An 18671-nucleotide genomic window follows, 5' to 3' on the forward strand; every position below is an offset into this window, starting at 1 on the left:
ACAGACAGATGCCCATTGGGAATGGAATGGGAGTCAAAGCAACTTCCAAAGTCCAGAAAGCAACTTCTGGTTACCTGAACCAGCAATTCCTCCTTCCTCCTTGAAACTGCTTCCATAACTACTGACCTGTCCATCTATTCTGAAGTAGAACTCAAATGCTTGTTTTATGGCCCATAGATAAAAACAAAACCAACACAAGCAGTGGGCAGAACAAAGGTGGAGGTTTTGTTTGCTCATCCTGGACTCCAGCTATTCCCTATTCACCACAGAGAGGCAGAGGACACTGCTGTGCAAAGGAGGAAGGGCATGGTACCTTCAGCTGGAAGCCATCCAGTCGAACGTCAACATGCTCATCACATTTGCCTGAGTCCTCCAGCTTGTAGATCGCTTTGAACTGCTCCAGGCTGCGATAAAGATCCAGACAGAAGAGGTTTATCCAGAGCATGCTTGCTGTGTCCAGGGTCAGCGTCAGACCATTCAGCTGTACATACAGGTTTGGGCAAGGAACTAGAACAAAACAGAATCAAATTCAGTTCCTGCACTGCGAACACCAAAGCACAGGGCTTTAACATCCACCTCAACACAGACCTCGTGGATGTGAAAAGCTGAGAAGCAGCAGAGCAGCAAGGAGCCCCAGTTCTGACATCAGGGCTGCAGAGCGCTCAGAGCTCCCTGGGGTCCCAGAAGCCCAAGCTTTAACCAAAGCAGGTCCTTCAATACGCTCTTGGGTTCATTATCTTTTGAGTACAGCATTTCCTCCACATTTTGCACCACATAAACCCTGCACCATTTTCTCAGTAGTAATTTAGAAAGGCAAACATGCAAAAACGTCAGGGAACCGAATGGACATTGACATGCAGAGAAGCTTCAAAATGGACAACACACCTAAAGAATGAAAACACTGATTTCTGAAGGAACTTATGAAAGAAGGTGCTAACCTTGGTGTATTACCTGGAAAGTCCTGATTGTCTGGGAAGTAATACTCTGTGAATTCAATGTGGATTGCAGAGACCTGATCAGGCAGGTTGAGGAATTTTCTGCTACACGAAAGCAGGGTGGAAGGTTTCTTACTGTGCTGGCCAGCTGTGGAAACCTGAAAACACCAATGGCAAAAATGCAGCTGTACAGAACCTGCAAGTGGCAAAAGAAAGCATCCCAGAAACCTGCAGCCTCCCACACTCAATGTGTCTCATTTACACATCAAACACACTTGGCTTTCCAGTAATGATTCAACTTTCCCCTACCTTCTAACACTGTCAACTCCTCTCCTTCCAGGGAATTCATCTCTTTGTATACACATATATTCTTCCAGTATTTAAAAGGGGATTACAAACAGGAGGGCAATCAACTTTTTACAAGGGTAAACAGTGATAGGACAGGGGGAAATGGTTTTAAGCTCAAGGAGGGCAGATTGAGGTTGGATGTCAGGGGGAAGTTCTTCATAGAGAGAGCAGTGAGGTGCTGGAACAGCTGCCCAGAGAGGCTGTGATGCCCCGTGCATCCCTGGAGGTGTTCAAGGCCAGGTTGGATGGGGCCCTGGGCAGCCTGGGCTGGTGCCAGATCTGGAGGTTGGTGGCCCTGCTTGTGGGGGTTGGAACTTGATGATCCTTGGGGCCCCTTCCAACCCAAGGCATCCTATGATTCTATGATTTATATCCCACGTCACTGCTATTAAGAACCAGATCAATCAGATTTAGGTGATGTGAATAAACAGAAGTGAATCCCATCATAACTTTCTCCAGTATTAACAGCATGCCAGTAAGTGCATGACAGCATCTGGTACAGATCTCAAAGGGCACAGGGTGTGTGGATGTAGGGCGATCCGCTCCAGTGATCCCTGCTGTGCTGGGTCAGAAAGCACAAGGGCAGATACATTCCTGCTCTGTCAAAAATCCACATCTTCACCTCCTTCTCAAATACATGAAATCTTTTATCCTGGCTTTGCCTGAGGAGGTTTGAAAGCCACACGAACTCAAAGAGCGCAGAAGCTCTGTGGCTCTTCATGCAATTTCCTCTGCACGTGACAACGACCAGCACTCCCTGCTTGCCTTAACGGCTGCAGAGCAGCACAATAATGGCATTCAGCTTGTGATGGCCGGCCTGCACTGAGCGAGATCTGTGCCATTTATTTGCACCACAGCCAATTAAACTTCCTTCCTCACATAAACCCCACGTGGCTGCCCCCAGGCACTGCTCAGCCCCCACCTGGTGAACGTCCAAGTCGTCCACACGCAGCAGCACACAGCTGGAGCGCAGGCGGTGCCAGGGAGGGTGCCGGAGTTGGGGCAGAGTGCAGGGAGCTCCACGGCCCTTCTCCAGGGGGCTCTTGTGAGGACTCAAGGACGTATCTGTGGGGATGGGAGAGCAGAAGGGTTTTACTCAACTCCTTTGTAGTGAATGTCGCCATCAGCTCTGACACAGACGTGCTTACAGAGCAGAAATAACAGCCCCAGAATTAGAAACAGATGGGCACAGCCAGGCAGCAAAAGAAAGCCAACACTCAGTGCTTGCAGAGGAACTGTGAGAGATCAGCGTGATCTGCACCAACAGAAGTTCTTCAGCTGCATTTCAGCCACCTTCTGCTGCTCAGCCTATTTCATTTACTCATTACACATTCACTTAAAGAGGATAGAAATAAGCCAGGCCTGTCCATTCTTGCTGCAGTAATATTCCAATATAAAATCCATTGTACTGTGCCATTAAACTGATGATTTTTGGTGTGCCATGCAATTCTGAACAACGGATCAAGCTGCTAAGAAAGGGAACTGGAGATGCTGCTGGATGGAGAACAGCTGTTATCACCTCCAACAAGGTGTTTAATCCAAACTAAACAAGGAGTTTAATCCAACATCCTTACCTGCTTTCTTTTTGAAGGGAGAAAGTGTAGTCTTGGCAAAGGCAGCATCCATTTCTTCGTAATGCTTCTCCACCTTGCTCTGAAATTCACTGACCAACCTTTTTGCCCATTGTCCCCGCGTCTCCATTGCCTCACTGTACCTCACCCAGTGCTTGCAGGCATCTCCTGCATTGAAGTAAACACACCAGCTTTAAAATTAGGCTCCTGCATACTCACAACTCTCTTGTTCCCCTTAAACCAATATCAACCTGTAAAGCATCCCCCTTGATTGGTATCACATTCTGTTGCTACTCCAAATACAAGCATTGGGAACAATGCCACGGTGACACTTCTTCTTGCACCCTCACTTAACCAACAGAGACACAACCCTTTCTAATTGATGTGCTCAGAATCAGGTCCTGAGCTTCAGCAACCCAAAAAGAAATTCAAAGTTCCAACTTTATGGTTTTATGGCAGGCAGCAACTCGTTCCTTTCTTTGCACTCTGCCAACAACTTGTCAATCTTCCACCAAGAGGTAAATCAGATCAACCCTGACCACGAGGATTTCAGACCCAGGTCCTTTGTGCAGCTCTTTCTTCTTGCCCTGCCCGACGCCTCACAGCATCACCATTCTTCAAGTTCTTTTTTCAAGCTGGAATGACAAACCCCCTTACCAGCCCTATGGAAGGGATAATAGTCAAAAGCCATCCTCCTGAAGGTCAGCTGCATGGCACCTCCCAGCATCCCATGCTTCAAAGTGCCTGTGAGAAATGGAACAAAGAAAACTATGATCAGCTCTGCAATCCAAGCCCTGACTCAGGATAATTCAGAACAATGCTGCTCTGATTGCCATCACTGTTACCATGGCTGGTATCTGCTTCTAAAGAGCTCTATCAGAATCTCGTCCTAGGGGAGGAAAAGGGCAATTGAATGTAACAAGGCAACAGTTTATACCATAGGAACCAGATCTAGAATCTCAAATTCCAAACCACAAGACCCCACTGCTTTCCAGGCTCCCATTAATCACACTTCTCACGGCACCAATCAGGAGAGTTTCCAGAGGAAAATCCTCCTTTGAGAAAGAAAAGGACGGGCTGATTTTTTTGCTCCTGCTGCTGCTCTCTGTTACCTGACTCTCGAGTGTGGCTGTCGTCACAAATGTGCAGATCCAGGCGTGAGATGAGGAGGTGGTAGGACGACTCCTTCATGTCGTGTTTCTCAAAGTACTGACCAATGCTGGTTGCGTTCGGGCTGACTCCAAATGGTTGAGACCAGGACTGCTGGGTACTGGGAGCTGGTGGTGTGATCTGTAGGAAACAACAAGCCTGGTAAGAGCTCATCTTGGAAGATATTCTGAGGCCAAAAGGGCAAAGTATTCCTTATGATCCCTCCTGTAACCTCACTGCACTACATGCACTGCCCTCCTTCTCCAGAGCTTCCACTACCAGTGATATTCCTCTTCCCCCCCTAGAAACACGTTTTGTCCTCTGCCCTACGTATTTATTGTATGACATTCACCAATCAGTTACTTAGAACGGGATCTGGGGAAAAACATAAAAAACAAGTGGTGAGGGATGTTCAAAGTTGCTGCTTAGAACTGCTGCTTCAAGGCTCTCACAGACTATGCTACATGGAAACCAAAGAACAACAGCAAAAAATCCAGAGCTCTCTCTCTTTTCCTCTTCCCTATGGCTCACTCACCTGCACAGAGTCTGGTGCCAAGCTCTTCCTCTGCTGAGCAGACTTCTCCATGGCTTCACTCAGAGACTCTGCATATTTCATCATTGCTTTCAGCTGAGAGTCTGTCAGCACCCAGAGAAGGTCGTCAAGGAGAAACATCAGCTTTGATGCCATCACATTGCAATCTTTGGTCTGAAAACAGCAAGAAGGTGTCAAGGACTAAGAGCTGCTCACTTTACACTCTCCTCAAAATACACAGAAGCTGCAGCACGAAGTAGAGATGCTGCTCTGAAACTCATCTGAGAGAGAAGTTAACTCATCTGCTGGATGCCCACACTGCTCTCATCTGAGAAGGAAAGGACTCAAAGCTACCTTCTCTTTGGAAGGGAAATTGATTGCTGGCCATTTAAGACAGAAAAACAAGAGATGACAATTTTTTGCAACTTCTCATCACATCCACTCATCATCACCTTTCTGCTGACAGCTAAAAGCAAAGCTAGCAGCCTTCCAGCTCCCAGTAAAGAGATGACAGATCTCCTTGGGACGAGAAAACAGATTTTAAGACTTGCTCCACACACATTATTCTCCCCAGGGAAATAGCTTTGACATTTGGTGAGAACACAGCTGTTTCCAACAGACAGCAGAGCAGTACATCAGCTCGGGCTCAGTACTTGTGAAGGAGATGAAGCGTGGCTGAGGGATGTGGGAGGAAATGTGCATCATGGCTGCAGAGAAGGCGTCCCCCAGGGGATGGGTGAAACACTCACCCGTCTCTTGAGAGAGATCTGTATCCTCCCCTGGTTCGTAATGAGTCTCAGAGGAGTAGTAACAGGGTCCTGATCACCGTTGTCGGTTGCATCTGCTTCAATGCGGAGCGTCTGCCAGGTGAGTTCTTTGAATGTCAAAACCTACCCAGAAAGAGGAAAATGGGGAGATGCTGAGATTTGCATCAGCTGCCAGGATTAAAGGAAACCCTTTAAGGACACAGAATGAAACAAGGGCACGGGGAACCGTCCCACACGTCTTTCCTCTGCAGTCCCTATCCACAAACAGGGATGTAGCCCAGGTCAGGCAACATCTGAAGGCTCCTTACCTCCCCTCTCTGTGGATCGGTGATGCGGGTGAGCCGCAGGTCGCTCTGCTGCCAGTTGGGGTTGACGCTGTAGCCTTGAAGCTGCCACAGCTCAAAAGAAGCATGAAAGGCCTTGGAGTGAATCTTGATAGTGATGGAATTGACAACAATAAACATCCCCTCCACGACCTTTTCAGCAAAGCCGTATTCGCTGCAAAGAGAAAATCCTTTAAGTCATCAGGGAGAGAGCGCGGTACGTGTGGAACCACTCAAAGCAGAACCCCAGAGGTCAGTGGTTGATTTTCGAGAAGAACAGCCCATCCCATACCCCAGCACGTCAGAAAGAAGCCACGGGACTCAGGGGTCTGACCTCTGGCCGGCTGCAAGAGCAATGGGAGACTGTCCATTGGGTGGCCTGGGCTCTTCGCATGTCCGCATCTCTACCTCCACTTTGTCCAGGTACTGGAAGACAAAAGACAGGAGCAGTAAATACAAGACCAAGGCTCGAGGTCAGCCTTACACCCTCAGGTCTGAGGCTCTAGGGCTGGTATAACCCAGCTGTGCCACCTCACATCCCTCAGTCTCGTGCTGAAGTTCTCACACCTTTCAGTGCCAGAATGGTTGGGTGATCTGAATCTCCAAAAGTGGGGGGAAACAAACAGCAAAAAGCAGGCAACATTGCCCTGAACTTCACCAAGAGCTGAGCCCAGCTCCATGCTGCAGGGAAATGGGAATCCCATGGGAAGTCACCCAACTTCTAATAGAACTGCTCTCAGAATTCCCCCATGCTCTGAAGGCCTGGAGGCTTCATGTTGACACTGCACTTCACAGTTTCCCTTCAGAGAATTAGGAAGAGAACAAGAGAATAAACATTACCAAACAGATTGGGTGCGTCTTCAGTTTTGTCCACTGGATCTGAAACAATAAAGGTAAGATCACAAGAGTCACCTTTGCACTGGGAAAGTTAAGATATTGCAGGGAACCATTTGAGCTCAAAGTTCTGCTCTGAGAAATGACCATTATGACTTTCCATCATCTCTAAATCCAGTCAAACAGCTCAGAAAGGGAAGTGAGACATTGCAGCTGCCAGCCCTACAAGCCCAGCCCAGCTTTTGCATCTCGTATGTCATCGTGAGTAATAGGTGCTCAGTGTCAAATTCAGATTCCTCCACTCCCTTTGTAGAAAATGCTGCCATTGCTGAAAGTCAGGTCACCCTTTTGAAGACTCCATACAAACCCAAATGATCCTCTTTGATTTGCCTGCAGCCACGCTTACTCTGCAGTTCTTGTACAAGGGAGGACAAATGTTTGGTGCTATATTAAGCAGATCTGACTCTAAAAACAGATAGAACAGATCCGATGAGTAAGACAGGCTCATTTTCATTCTCATTTGGCAGAGTAGAACCATCACAGCAAGTCTCCTCCATGTACTAAAAAACCGTGCATCCAGGTAATGCAGCTATGGTTGGTACCAGCCGAGATTAAACAGCCTGGCATTTCTCACATCAACTGAAAAAAAGTCAATTTTGTGCTCTAAAAAGCACAAGGAGGAAAATTTCTAAAAGGGGCCAGAGTGCAAAAGTGCAGCTGCCCATGCATGCCCAACTTCAGCCATTATGCACATAAGCAGCCAACGGTGGCTGAATGAGCGCAGGGTGCACTGCTTCTCAGTGTGCCATTCACAGAGCTCTTAAAAGCTGCCTTCTCAACAATGAAGGCTTCAGCTCAGTTTGTTTTATGGTGCCTCACAGCATCGCCAGGCTTTCAGATAGCAGCACTCCATTTGTCTCTGCTTCCTATTCCCGGTGGAGGTCTGTGTTCACTCCTTAGCATTGACAAAACAAGCCACTGGGGATGAGGGAAGACACAGAGAATTGCTCAGCGATCAAAATAAGAGGAAAATAGAGGAAATGGGGAAACAGGACTGTAAAACCTGAAGGTGCTTGGGGGTAACGAGCAGGGAGTCATTCATCACCATTTCTTCTGAAGAGCAGTGCCAGGTCACCAACTAAAACTAATGCAGCAAAAGCAAGCATGCAGTGAAGCTGCGAGGCTCTTTGCCACAGCGTGCTCTGGGTATTAAATGAAGGGTGAATTAAATGATGTGTGGGGGCCACAGCCCCCCTGCTCACCCTGATGGATGCCTTGTTGCAGTAGACCCGGGTGATGGCGAGCCAGGTGGGCAGCTCCAGCACATTCTGCAGCACCTCCTCATCCAGCTCCAGGTTGGTCAGCTGCCCCTGCCCCTTCAGGGTGCTCAGGTTGATTTTGTCTGGAGAGAGATTCTTGGTGAACCTACAGGAGAGGAAAGAAGAGGCTCTAAAACCAAGGCCAAGCGGAGCTGCTGAGACCCGCAGAGCCTTTCAGAAGGGCGCGTTAAGAAAAGAATCTGCTTTCTTCTTTGTGAAAACATGCTGACATTTTTAGGCCCAAGGCAAGTTGGTTTTTCCAAAAAAAAAAAAACACCCAGAAAACCCCTTTATATTTTGACATTTGAAGGGACTTTATTTATTTTTTCTTTTTAAATCAAATTCAAGGAACTGAAAATTCCATCTAAAGCCCTGGAAAGGCAGAATTCAGCAGAACTGCCTTAGGACAGAAACAAACCCAAACCAAAGCCAAACCACAGATAGGGAGAACAACTTTGCTCCCCCTATGAGCGCCAAAGCAGTGATGAAGTGCTTTGCTACCCAGATTTTTCTAGGTAATGAGGACAGAGGAAAGGAAAAGCCCGTTCATAAATTATTTTTATTGCTGTCTCTTTAAACAGCAGCCTGGCAAGCTCTCTGGTCAGCAGGTCCATTGCAACCCAACCCTCAGCCCAAATTCCCATCCTCCCCATTGGCATCCATCACCCTGCTCCCTCTGCTCCTGTTTCTTCTCCCAGGGGTTTTATTCTTGCATATATTCTGCTATCTCCCTTCTGGGCCTGAGATTTAAGTGCGACAGATGGAACGATTCCAGCAGGGCCGGTCAAGAGCAGCATGCCCTGCTGCAAACCTGAAAACCTGTGCCATCATTCAAAGCACCACGGACCCTTTGGACCCACTGCACTGCAGCCCCCAGGCTTCCTGCCAGCTCATTGACTCACTGCTGCAGCCAGAGCTCATTTCATAGGATCACAAAATGGCCTGGGTTGAAAAGGACCACAATGATCATCTCGTTTCAACCCCCTGCTATGTGCAGGGTCGCCAAGCTCCAGACCGGGCTGCCCACATTCCTCTGTGCTAATACTCATTCAGCACAGCGCTCCAGAAAGCAGAAGAAAGGCCCTATTGTCAGCACAAGCAGGACAAGGCTCTCAGCCCCGTGTCTCCATTCTCTCTCCTCTCCCTGCACCGCGGTCCCATTCCCTGGGAAAGGCTCACAGGGCATCGTGCACAAAGTGCAGGCACTGCTGAAGGGAGCAGAGGGGAGGAGGATGCAGAGCACTGCTGCTGGGATGGTGCAGCCATGGGGCTGTGCTACCAAGCTGCCTGAGCCGTCTGCCAGCCCAGAGCTTCCTGCAAGAAAAGTACCCTTCTAAACCCAGCATTTCATTGACACAGATGGTGGTGAGGTGCTGCTGTTAGGACACAGCACTGTGAATCTGCCTCCATCCCTCCTGCACAGCGTGGCCTCCTGCTGCTGCAGAACCACAGGCAGACACTGATCTGCCACCTCCCCGAGCTGCAGGTGCTGCTGATGCCAGCATCCCAGGGAAGCTGACACGTTTGCTGCGAGCGCGTCGCTCCCTTTGACCTCCTGCTGAAACACACGCGGGCAGGAGGCCAAGATCAACACGGCATCCCAGCCCTGCACACAGAAACGTGGCGCTGGGTGCCAAGGAGACGCAGCGATGCGCTGGGAGCTGTGAGGTCGGTGCTGAGTCCTGATGTACAAAACCCAGGCACTGCGTTACGCTGAACGCCTCCAGAGGCAACCTGCTTTGCCTTCAGCTCTGCTGAAAGCTGCTGTAATCACGCTCACTCAGGACCGGGTTTGAGAATAAAGCAATCCCAGTGAGGAAAGCACAGAGCACCGCTATGCTCGCGTGGGGAGCTGCAGCTGTCTGACATCCTCGTCCCAGGCTGGGTGGGTGCTGCAGAAAGAAAAACACGACAGAACAGAACTGCTGCACTCAGTGTGCCAACAATAAAAATAGCCCTGGGTGTGCTGGGGAAGGAGGGCGAAGCTGCGACACCGGACACTGCAAGAGGGAGAGGTGTGAAACACGACCCAGCCTGAAACAAACGTCTGTGCTCATCTGCAGGGAAAGGCTGCAGAAATCCTGTGAGCAGATGAGAGCAGCAGAGGCGCTGCGGGTGGAAGCACCCTCAGCTGTGAGACACTTTGGTGCATCCAGTGCACGTTGGTGGGGAATGCAGAAGGAGCAGAGATGATGCATGCCTGCGAATTTGGAAGCTTACAGATGCCAAACTGAAAAGAACTGCTTTGGTCACTGCCAGGGGAAGGACAGAGCTGTGAGAGCAGACCATTTGAGCTGCTTGTTGGCAGGCTTGCTGCATTCATACTCACAAGCAGTAGCATTTTTGGCAGCACGGATTGCTGGCCTAGAGAAAAATGAATGAAAACGGTGACTATTAGGAAAACAGACCGTGTGGGACAGTTGCTTTTTTTTCCCCCAACTCTGGAAGAAGTCATGCAGCACTAAGCCAGTGAAGTCACAGGACTGCACTCCTTTTGAGCCTGCTCACATTACCATGACAAAAGTCAACGCAGAAAATCCTTTCCCAGCCTTGACAGAGCTGTCCTGCAGACTCACAGGGCCATTCTGCAGCTGTGTACACAAGCACAAATGCAGGCACTCCCATGCCACGAGTGACAGCCTCCTTTCTGGCAGCATCTGCAGCTGACAGCCAACAGAGCATCCCAGTCACCTGCACCCATGGAAAGCCTTCAGCTGACTGACGTGCAGTTGACAGCAAGTATCAGCTAGAAGCTTCTAACTGCTGTAACCAGGGCAGCCCTGCTGGGCCAAGGCTCCTTCTTATGCCAGTTTACAGAGATTTCCCTGCTGTCCGCTCTCCCCTTTTTGTGATAACGTGGGCATTGCAGTTTGCAATCAGCAGACGCACAGTTGTGAACCGTGCCATCCCAATTTCTTGGCAAAATGAAGGCTTTGCTCTTTCCTAAGCAGAAACACCACCCAGATGAGAGAACCCTCAGCAGCTCCTTGGGACCCAGCCGAAAAGCACCGTGCTCCTTACAGGAACCCTTGGCCTTTGGGATTCCCCCACTGCATGCTGTAGGTGGGCACAGGAGAGTTCCTCTGTTTGCTCCACCATCAGCCTGAGCACATGGACGAGAAATGATGCCACTCCTGCATGACGACCTGCCCCATTCACCAGCTGGGAGATCCAGAGGCTGCAAACCCACGGACTGCAAGCAGGAGTTTGGCCAATCTTACAGCTGTACCCATAAATAAAACATCTACGTCCACACCTGTAGCTGCCGCCACGCTGCATCCAACCACACACAGATAAAAACCCTCTCCTTGGAGCCATCCCTCCCCCCACACAGATCCTCCCATCAGCGCATCTTCTGCCTCAGACCCCGTTTGCAATTACCCACTGATCACCTCCTATTGCACACAACCAGCACCCACACGACAAAACACTCGTTCCTATTAATATCTTCGTTACTATGGTTATTATATGCAAGAACTAATTAGCAGGACAGCAGTGACCTCGGTTTTGTTTAGTGCCACGCATCATCCATCAGCAGGAGAGAACAACCCACAGCTGATGCCACCAGTGCAGATGGAAAAATACTGTGAAAAACTCTGTGTCAGGCCAGTTCCCTTCGTGCTGACTCTTATGAGCCACAAAGGTCGTTGTTACATGGAGATAAAGTCACGAGTGGAAAAGGAAAGGTCAGGCAGTGCTGGGGATGGGGGGCTTTCAAGGAAGACAACAGCAGAAGCTCTGACTGCAAAACACGTCTGGGAATGAACTGAAAGATAACTGTGGAGGAAATAAAACTGGGCAAGTGATCAGAACTTCTATAAAAAGGGAGGAAAACTGCTGGCTTGGAGGCACATGGGAAGAAGAAGGAAAGCCTTTTCAGGAAGCAAAACCACGTAAGTAGGTTTTGCACAACCCCAGAGCCATCTGCCTGGTCACAGTGCTGCCCAACACTGAGAGATGCAGATCTGCAGCCAAGGAAGAGAAAAGAGCAGAAAATGAGGCTGACTGATGCACAGCGTTGTATGCATGTGGTGTGGCCTCTAGCACCAATCCCATCCACCTAACTGGTATAAAGGCATTTAGAATTGGAGGAGCCTTGATTGATACCAAACAAACTGTTGGGATGATGGAAAGCATCGCATCCTATGGAAACCAACCTATGGAAATAATATATGGAAACCAACCTATGGAAACCAACCCATGGAAACCAACTCATGGAAACCAACCCTTGGAAACCAACCTATGGAAACCAACCCATGGAAACCATCCTATGGAAACCAACCTATGGAAACCAACCTATGGAAATAATCCTATGGAAACCAACCCATGGAAACCAACCTATGGAAATAATCCTATGGAAACCAACCCATGGAAACCAACCCATGGAAACCAACCTATGGAAACCAACCTATGGAAATAATCCTATGGAAACCAACCTATGGAAACCAACCCATAGAAACCAACCTATGGAAACCAACCCATGGAAACCAACCCATGGAAACCAACCCATGGAAACCAACCTATGGAAACCATCCTATGGAAACCAACCTGTGGAAATAATCCTATGGAAACCAACCTATGGAAACCAACCTATGGAAGTCTGGAGAAGAGGAGGCTCAGGGAACACCTCATTGCACTTTACAGCTTCCTGAAGGGAGGTTTTGGTGCAAAAGGGTCTGGCCTCTTCTCCCAGGCAAATAGTAGGACCCAAGGAAATGGCCAGAAGTTGTACCAGAGGAGGTTTAGGTTGGACATTAGGAGAAACTTTTTCTCTCAAGGGGTGGTCAGGCAGTGCAATGGCTGCCCAGGGAGGTGGTGGAGTCGCCGTCCCGGCAGTGTTCAAGAGGCGCCTGGATGAGGAGCTACAAGATGTGGTTTAGTAGCTTGTGGTACTGATAGCAATGGGAGGGGGGTTGGACTGGATGATCGTTTCCAACCTTGTGATTCTGTGATTCTAAACCAACCTATGGAAATAATCCTATGGAGACCATCCCCATAACTCCAGCTCTGCTGCACTGGGCAGGCAGCAACGTTTGGTTCCACCACAAGAAACCTGTTGAGCTCACCCTATTCCACCTGCAGAACAGCACCGCACCTGTCTGCTCGTTATCAGGTGAACTCAGTGCACTGCTGACGATTTCAAGGCAGCAGCACTACATAAAATCAACATTCTGTCTTTCCAAGCACCAACTGCGCTGATAAAAGGCCAGTCGGCTCAACAGCCCAAATCCAAGGGCAAAGGCACTCCCACCACAAATGCCCAAAGCAATTCCTTATCAGCTCTCCCAGCTCCCAGAGCAGCGTTATCTGCTGCAATGCACTGCGATGCAGCTACAGCCAAAGGACTCAGAAATTGAAGTCAAAGTGAAACTCTTGAGGACGACCCACGTTTCCAAGCAGATGAAAGAGACTGCAGCATTCCCCAAGGCTTCCTCCCTGCTCACACACCCAAAAGCACTCTGAAAACCTGAAAACGACTGCACCCCGCATTAGGGGGATTTCTTACACTGCTGCCACCTCCTTTGGCACTTGGAGGTTGGTGAAGCAAGGCACAGGTTAGTGGATGGAGGCAGGGATGCTGGCAGGGTGGAACAGAAGATTGGTTTTGCTATTTCCAGCTCGTTGGCTGGGAGCTCAGGGAGGTTTAAATGGCGCTGCCCCATGAAGCCTGGAACACGAAACCTCTGCAGCTGCCAGGGAATTTCCTGGGACTGACCCTCAAGCGAAGCAACAGAGCACAAAGGAAAAGGAGGAAGAAGCCCATAAGCAAACACAGCATTCCCAGTGCCTCGTGCTGGGCAGGAGCCCCGCTGCTCGGATTATTCATCTTGTGATCTGAGCCGCTTTTTTCTTTCCTAATGGCAGGAAATCCGAAGTGATGACATAATTCAGAGCCGGCTGAGCAGCGCCAGGCTGAAGGAGCCCCACAGAAATGAAACACATGGAGGAGAGCCCGTGCTGTGAGCACTGCCTGGTCTGCAGAGCACAGGCAGCTCGAGGAGGTTGCACTGCATCGCTGCAATGCTCCACCAAGCCCAGCTGCTGCAGGGAGATGCATGCAGCCTAAGCAATGGTAGTGCAATTTCTTTTTGCATTAGCAAAAGCCTATTTAGCATTCTGGAAAGGGCACATGTTGCTTCCTTGAGCTGAGGGGAAGCAGCTGCAAACACCTTGCAGCAGCAGCTGATGCATGTTTCATCAGATGACAGTTTGGTGGCCCAGCAGCCCTGATTGGCGTTAGAGATTACTTTCTGTGAAAGATAAATGTCACATCCTGTCATGCGTATGCTCTCCCTCCCCACCCCTGTTTGAACAAGGAATTAGTAGCTGTATTAAGTAACTACAACACCTCAGGCTTTTGACTTTGCATACAGAGTTCCTCAATATTTAAATGTAAACAAAAAGCCATGAAAAGGTACGAGCGAGATAAGAAAAATTCCCTTAAGGGGCTGAGTTCAGATGGCATCCAGCAAGGCACTGGGTCACACGGAGCCCATGCAGCAGTGCAGGCTTGGGGAGAGCGGCTGGAGAGGTGCCTGGTGAGACCTCACCTCAAATACTGGGCTCAGGTCCCTGCAGGAAGGATGCTCAGACGAAGAGAAGGGAGGAGGAAGATGCACGAGTGTGGGGAGAGAGAGGAGGAGGGGAGAGCCCAGCAACGCACAGCCACCAGGCAGGAGGCTCAGCAACGAGGTGACCCACCTCCTTTCTCGGGTGACAAGTGATAGGACACGAGGAAAAGGTCTCAAGTGGCACAAGGAGAGGTTTAGATCAGAATCAGGAAAAATTTCTGCACGGAGAGGGCAGCCAAGTGTTGGAAGGGGCAGCACGGGGAGGTGGTGGGCACTCCATCCCTGGGGGCGTTTGGAAATGTGTGGATGTGGCACCGAGGGACAGTTTGGTGATGAGACCTAAGGATCTTGAAGGACTTTTCCGGCTTAGATGATGCTGTGATTCCATTACCTGGCTGAACAGAACCACAGAACAGAATGCTCTGCAAATGGGAGACTAATGGCTGCTTTAACATCAGTTTTTACCCGCTGGCAGCTCTGTGCTTTCACTTAATTCCCAGCTACTTTAGGGCAATTATGGTCTTCTGCAGGAGAGATTTCCCTGATTTCTGAAGAACATGAAATCAGCTCCAGCTGAAACTGTATTGTTAGTGCCAATTGCAGAAGGGACCTGCAGAGGACCCTGGGACACCCAAATCATTTTATGGTCTGCAGATCTCATCAGCCCACTCTCAGATGTGACCTCCTTGCTTTTCCCCCTACCCACCACGCTCTTTCCATTTCTGGCAGTTAATTTAGAATCAAAGTCAGGAAATTGGAAGAAACTCAGAGGGTTCTTGCAGCCCGGATAGTGGCAGCAGGTCCTTGTAAAGCAGAGGGTTTCCAACACGTTGTTCTCACTGAAAATCCACTGCTTGGGTTGTCACTGCAAAGCCACAGCTGCAGCTCAGAATTTGAGCACACAGAGGACAAGAAATGAGAAGCAAAGAGACCTGAGACCTCCCAGAGAAGCAGGCAGTGCAGGTGGAGCAGAAGCAGCCCTTGCTTGCAAAGGGCAATAAGAAGTGGATTTTAAAGGCCAGGAAGGGATTCTGAGGTTCTCAGACCCATGTTATTTCAGAACAGCACACAGCAGCCGTATTCATCCCTGGCTAAGGCACTGCCTGCAACACCCACATACTGCTAAACTGATCCAGAAGAAGAAACGAAGGATACGCTGCAGGCTTCTGTGCCAGCAAGGACTTTATGAGCTGCAGAGCTTACATGCAGCTGCAAACAGAAGGGGGAGAGGCAAAGCAATCCTGACGAGGCCCAAAGCACCGGGAGCTGGAGGTGCCGTGCTGAGATGCACTCTGGTTTATGAGCATCACGTGAAAGAAGTGTCATTCCTCCTGGCTGCTATCTGACCTACATTTACACTCATCAAAGCATTACATCGTGTAGATGGTACGCAACTGTTTTGTTTTCTAGGATATTTTTTTAGTTCTGCTCCTAAAACTTCTTTCATTTATCCCCAAAGGTGCAGCACGGCTCTGCAGCTTCTTCCAGGCCTCATCTTCCTCTGCACAGCACCTGCATGGAGCAGCAAGTGAGAGTGGAGGGCAGGATGGATGGCTGTGCCCTGCGCCAGCCAGATACAGCTCAGCTCCAGCATTCATCAGGATGCCCGTGGAGCCCCAACCCTTCATTCAGCAGCTTCCAAAGGTGGGGAAGGAGGAAAACAAAGCAGCCAAGGGAAGCGAAGCAGTGATGACAGAGAAATCCCTGCCTTCCCCACATCCCAGCTCACACACAGCCGCTCTGCCACCAGCGGGGAAGCTCAGCCTCACAGATCCCTGCAAGCAGCCACGGGGATCCCATCGGACACTGCTGTGATTCACCCGGTCTGAACAGTGGTGTGAAAGAGCTCCTTCATATTTCCCTCATCTCTCTGCCTCTCTGATCCCTTCCTTGCAAATCTGCAGAGATAGAAGGAACAAAAGCCGCTCCACACATAACACAAGGAACGAGGAATTGCTTCATATGCAAATGGGAAGCTGGAAATAAAGGCAGGTTAACGACTGAGCGGTGAAATTCTTCCAGGCAAATGAGCACAGCAGAAAGAAAAACCCAAAGGGAGTGTGAAGCAGAGTTATCTGCAGCAAACAGAACTGGAATGGAAAAACATCCTCTTTTTAATACAGTATCAGTGTTCAAAATGCGTTGCTGCAAAGTATCTGCAACATTTAAGTGAGAATGAGGCAGGATCAGAGCAAGCACCCCCAAATACGTTCTTAAACTCCAGGCAAAGCAGCAGGGAGGAATAATGCTCAGCTCTGCTCCAGCCTGTAGGAGCTGCTGCTCTCATCCACCTCTCCTTGCTAGCAATCCGAAGGTCGGGAGGCTGATCCATCCCAGATCCATCCCAGATCCATCAGTGCCATGCTTTGAGATGGAACAGCACAAGAATCCTGACGATCCGTGATGTCAGATGAGCAGAAATTCATTAGAATGCAGCAAAGCCAGCAGCAGGCCCTGCTGCACACAGCACTGAGCAGCACTGAGCCCAAACCAACGCAGATGGACACCCCGTGGAGCTCCATTCAAGTCTGCAGGGATTCCTCCCAGGATCTCAGTGCAGCTCCAGGGAGGGACTCCCAGTTTTAATCCTCACTCCAGCACCGATCCCATGGAATGCGGGGTTATTCTCTATGATCTCGCGCCCCTCAATGTACATCTGAGTCTCTCTGCCAGAGGCACAGAGTGGCTCCATCACCCGCAGCTCACAGCGCACACAGAAGTGATCCCAGGGATGGGATGCGGCCCTGCAGGGACAGGCTGAGAGCTGGGAAAGAAGGGGACACAGGACGGCAGGGTCTGTGTGACAGGGGAAGGGGAAAGGGTCTCAAAGAGGGGAGGATTAGGTTGGATATAAGGAAGGTTTTGCGGCCAGGTGAGGCACTGCACGGGCTGCAGGGAGGCGGTGATGCCGCGTCCCCAGAGACCCCAGGGGGCTGTGAGCACTGATGGAGCTGCGGGCGTGCAGGGATGGCTTTTAGAGATCCCTGCCGAGCCCAGCGGTCCTGCAGCTGCTCAGAGCGCTGTGCAAACCTTGCCGCTCCGCACCTCCGCGGGGAAACTGAGGCAGAGGAACCAGCCAAGGTCAGCGCAGAGCCAAAATAAAAAGCCGCCATTCCCACGGAGCTTCCAGCTCCCTCCTCCAACCTCACCGACGCGAGCAGCCCCTGAACGCCGCGCATCCTACAGCTCCGGGACGGCCGAACCCCCCCGGGACGAACAGCACGGCCATCGGGACGGACGGACCTCGTGCCCCCCCCCCGCACCCCTCCCGCACATCCCGGCCCCACGGGGCGCTCCGCGGACGCCTCACCGGGACAGGTGCTTCAGGATCTGCTTCTTGATGATGGCGGCCATGCCGCGGCGGGGGGGCTGGGGGGGTCGGGAGGGGTCGGGGGGGTTCAGCGCTGCGGCCGTCGGTCCCCCATCGCCGCTCCTCCGCAGCTCCGCTCCGCCCCGCCGCTCCCGTCCGCCCTCTGGCGGCCCCGCGCGGCCCCGTCCCCGCTGTCTGCCCGAAGGGGCGGCACCGCGGGTGGAAAAAACGCTTCTGGAGCCGTTCCGTGCGGCACGGGATCGTTACGGTCTGGAAACGGCGCCGAGACCTTCAGCCCGCCCCGCTCCGCGCCCCGCTGACCGCGGCCCTCGGTGCCACATCCCCGCATTTCCCGGCCTCTCCCAGGTGTAGGAATTGAACGTTGGTGCTGCGTTTGATATTAAAAAGGGGGAATTGATTGAGGGAGTAGAGCACAGTGTGTTTGTATTTTGTAACTTGTCCTTAGAAATGTGATGTGAAAAGGTAGAAATGCCATCTATGTTGGTAACATGCTTTAGGAATACAGCTGCTGGATTACGTGATTAATTCTTGCTTGCAAAATGCAGTAGTTTCTAAATGTTGCAAATAGTGTAGGTATGGTGTGATGGACTAGAGAACATGTTGTAGGGCTGTTCTGTTTGGGTAAGAGACCCTCAGCAAAAGAAAAACAGACTTAGCAAACATCAAAGCAGGCAGGGCTGCACACTGGCTGGCTTGCCTTGCTCTGGGCAGGTTGGGGTGCAGCAGGCAGGCATCAAGGCCCTCTGTCCTCCTTCCAAGCTTATCTGTATGCAAGGATGAGCAGATGTGCAGAAACAGCGACCGAGTGTTGAGTGAGCAAATGTGAGAAGTTACTAATTAGCAATACATGCTCAGCTGCAACAATTGATGTATCTGTAGAATCTGCCAGTATCTGTGTGTTCAGCTGAGCATCAGGAAGATCGTGATCCTGAAGCACTTGGCCAATGAGGAACCAGGGGAGAAGGAGATAAGCGTCGAGTAATAGGGCAT

The 18671-nt window shown here is 50.5% G+C and overlaps 1 protein-coding gene across 3 annotated transcripts in view; it reads right to left on the reverse strand.

The window, feature by feature from the left end:
• Window positions 1-17727, reverse strand: part of BLTP3A (bridge-like lipid transfer protein family member 3A) — a 28205-nt gene extending 10478 nt beyond the window's left edge. For 2 of the 3 annotated variants that reach the window (XM_048925670.1, XM_048925672.1), the window contains exons 1-13: window positions 17661-17727; window positions 7722-7884; window positions 6466-6504; window positions 5960-6051; window positions 5611-5800; window positions 5285-5425; window positions 4539-4709; window positions 3967-4144; window positions 3512-3598; window positions 2858-3022; window positions 2206-2348; window positions 952-1093; window positions 314-507 (exon numbers count right to left, since the gene is read on the reverse strand). In XM_048925670.1, the coding sequence (XP_048781627.1) occupies window positions 314-507; window positions 952-1093; window positions 2206-2348; window positions 2858-3022; window positions 3512-3598; window positions 3967-4144; window positions 4539-4709; window positions 5285-5425; window positions 5611-5800; window positions 5960-6051; window positions 6466-6504; window positions 7722-7884; window positions 17661-17704 (1749 nt within the window). In that variant the 5' untranslated portion in view covers window positions 17705-17727. Of the gene's footprint in view, window positions 1-313; window positions 508-951; window positions 1094-2205; window positions 2349-2857; window positions 3023-3511; window positions 3599-3966; window positions 4145-4538; window positions 4710-5284; window positions 5426-5610; window positions 5801-5917; window positions 6052-6465; window positions 6505-7721; window positions 7885-17660 lie in introns of those variants that run through there. The other variant, XM_048925671.1, reaches the window with a different exon arrangement.
• Between the last annotated feature and the right edge of the window lie 944 nt (window positions 17728-18671).

This window comes from Lagopus muta, chromosome 24, assembly GCF_023343835.1.
Source record: "Lagopus muta isolate bLagMut1 chromosome 24, bLagMut1 primary, whole genome shotgun sequence".
NCBI lineage: Eukaryota > Metazoa > Chordata > Aves > Galliformes > Phasianidae > Lagopus > Lagopus muta.